The 2270-nt window shown below is 37.5% G+C and overlaps 1 protein-coding gene across 1 annotated transcript in view; it reads left to right on the plus strand.

Moving 5' to 3' along the window:
* The first annotated feature begins 1222 nt into the window (after nucleotides 1–1222).
* def8 (differentially expressed in FDCP 8 homolog) overlaps nucleotides 1223–2270 on the plus strand; it is a 10544-nt gene continuing 9496 nt past the window's right edge. The window contains exon 1 of the mRNA XM_010769388.1: nucleotides 1223–1270. Within this exon, the coding sequence (XP_010767690.1) occupies nucleotides 1246–1270 (25 nt within the window). The 5' untranslated portion in view covers nucleotides 1223–1245. The remainder of the gene's footprint in view (nucleotides 1271–2270) is intronic.

A 2270-nucleotide genomic window follows, 5' to 3' on the forward strand; every position in this document is an offset into this window, starting at 1 on the left:
GGATCGCGGCGAATCTCTTCTGCAGACCCATTCTCACCAGCCTCGTATCAACCTTTTTTCTTACTCAATATCAAGCCACACTTATCGTTTTAAACTTCAGGTGCGACTTGTGTGTGCCTCAGGGAGGAGATTGCTGGCTGTGTTCGCTGTGTATCGCTAAACCAAGGAAACAACACCTCCACGGAGCTTTAGCGCGATCACAACGTCTCGACCAATCAGAGCAACACTGTGCTCACAGGGAGGGTGGGGGATGGAGCCTACTGGAAAGCTACTGGAGCTACAACGAGCCGTTAAAGGCAGAGAGTGAAATTCAGTGAATACACGTAGTTTACAGAGATGCTGTATGAGAAACCAAAGTGATTTTGGAAAATTGCACAATATAAATCTATTCTAGTAGACCTCAACAATGGAATTATGATCAGTGGAAATGGCCATGACATGGGACCTTTAAGAACAAAACAACTCTGTCGAACCCTTGTTTCACTTTCTGATGTATCTCGGGAAAATGCCAGCACGTGTGTGCAGCAGATACAAATGTGAGGATGAGAAATTAATTCCTTCCAGCTTCTGTCGTTATGATGCACATTTGACCTTTTCTAGGAAGCATTTAATCTACTTTGCCAGACATCCAGCTATCATTACAATCTTCTGTTATGCTGGTGTTGCAGACTGTGAAAAGATTCTGATTACCGGTAGTCCTACTTCTCTATTAGAAATTGTTTTGAAAAAGAACAGATGTTCCTTGCCTGAGGCCTGTCATAAGGAAATGTGTGCTGCTGTAGGAGGTGTTTTCTGAGATCATTGTTTTTACTTTTCTAAAGGTCACTTTCAGATGTGGTAAAGCTCCCTTATTCTTTGCTTACATATCATCCCTATGGCTCACTAACTGTATGGGGCAGTGACTCCCTTGTGATGCTGTTGACTAATTGTTTCCCTAATATATTTACAGAAATTAAACTATTTAATCTAGTTTGGAACAGATCCTAACATAAAGAAAACACATGCTTGATTTGTGTCAGTATCTCGAAGCTTATGTAGTGGAAGGTTGAGCTAACCAGAGGAAATGAAAAGCACAAGTGTAAGCAGTACATTCGGAACACTTCCTGTATTTTTAGGATTTTGGATATACAAACTTTTCCTTCAATTACAATAACTTGGACAGACAAGCCTGACACACTAAGAGAATTGACTCGTGGCATATGTCTTTTTCTGTTGTCTGGCAAGGAGAAGCAGGATTCAGTGAGCATGTTTTTTTGTGAGGCGTATGCAGGTAAAAACATCATCTGTTGTCTGCTGTTGTCTACCTTTTTTTAAATAAAAATTAGACTGGTTGACATTTTGGAATATTATATATCAAATGATTAGGGTGTTCTTGTTTCATTTGATTTTAAGTTAAATGTAATAGATATTTGGATTTAAAAAAGAATGTGTTTCAATATCAACATTTTCATCATAATACTTCATGTTCCAGTATACACTGTTGATGTAGGTTAAATCAGAGTGTGTTTTAGTATATATATGGTGCAGATTTATTATTAAATACACTTTTTTAACATACATGTCAAAGACGAACAAAACCTGTAAAAATGTATCTTTTAAAAATGTAATTTTAAATAGTGGAGGATGATCAACCTTTATTTTTTACTAAGTCTAACTCTAAAATAAATGGGGGCTTAAAGTACTAACTTATTACAACCCTTTTAGTTCAGGACAACACTACTAAGTAACAATCAACACATTTCGCACAACAGTATAACAACAACAACATCAACAACTGCATTGAGGTCGTTTTGTGGCAAGGTTATTCTATGGGTCATGACAAATTGTACAGATGACACTTTCCTTTTTGTAAAATGCACATGATTCAGTGTTTTGTTAATTTATTATTAGAATGAATCCTCTGATTCCACATTCTGTTTGAATTGCACTCATTGAAATGACTCAATGTATAGCAGAATGTTCCTCCTGTCTGCTGGATGTGTGTGTGAGTGTGTGTGTGTGACCGGTCCTGTGTGGGGGAAAAAGGTTGTGAAAAAAAACTGTAGCTGGCATTCTTTCATTGCTTGCTGAGTTTAATATGTTACACACTCAGTTGAGATTTGATTCATAAGTTGAAGCGCAAGATAGTGTGACTATGTTGGCTTCTTCACCNAGTGATTTTGGAAAATTGCACAATATAAATCTATTCTAGTAGACCTCAACAATGGAATTATGATCAGTGGAAATGGCCATGACATGGGACCTTTAAGAACAAAACAACTCTGTCGAAC

The sequence above is a fragment of the Notothenia coriiceps genome, unplaced genomic scaffold, assembly GCF_000735185.1.
Source record: "Notothenia coriiceps isolate Sejong01 unplaced genomic scaffold, NC01 NC01_scaffold00007174, whole genome shotgun sequence".
Taxonomy (NCBI): Eukaryota; Metazoa; Chordata; class Actinopteri; order Perciformes; family Nototheniidae; genus Notothenia; species Notothenia coriiceps.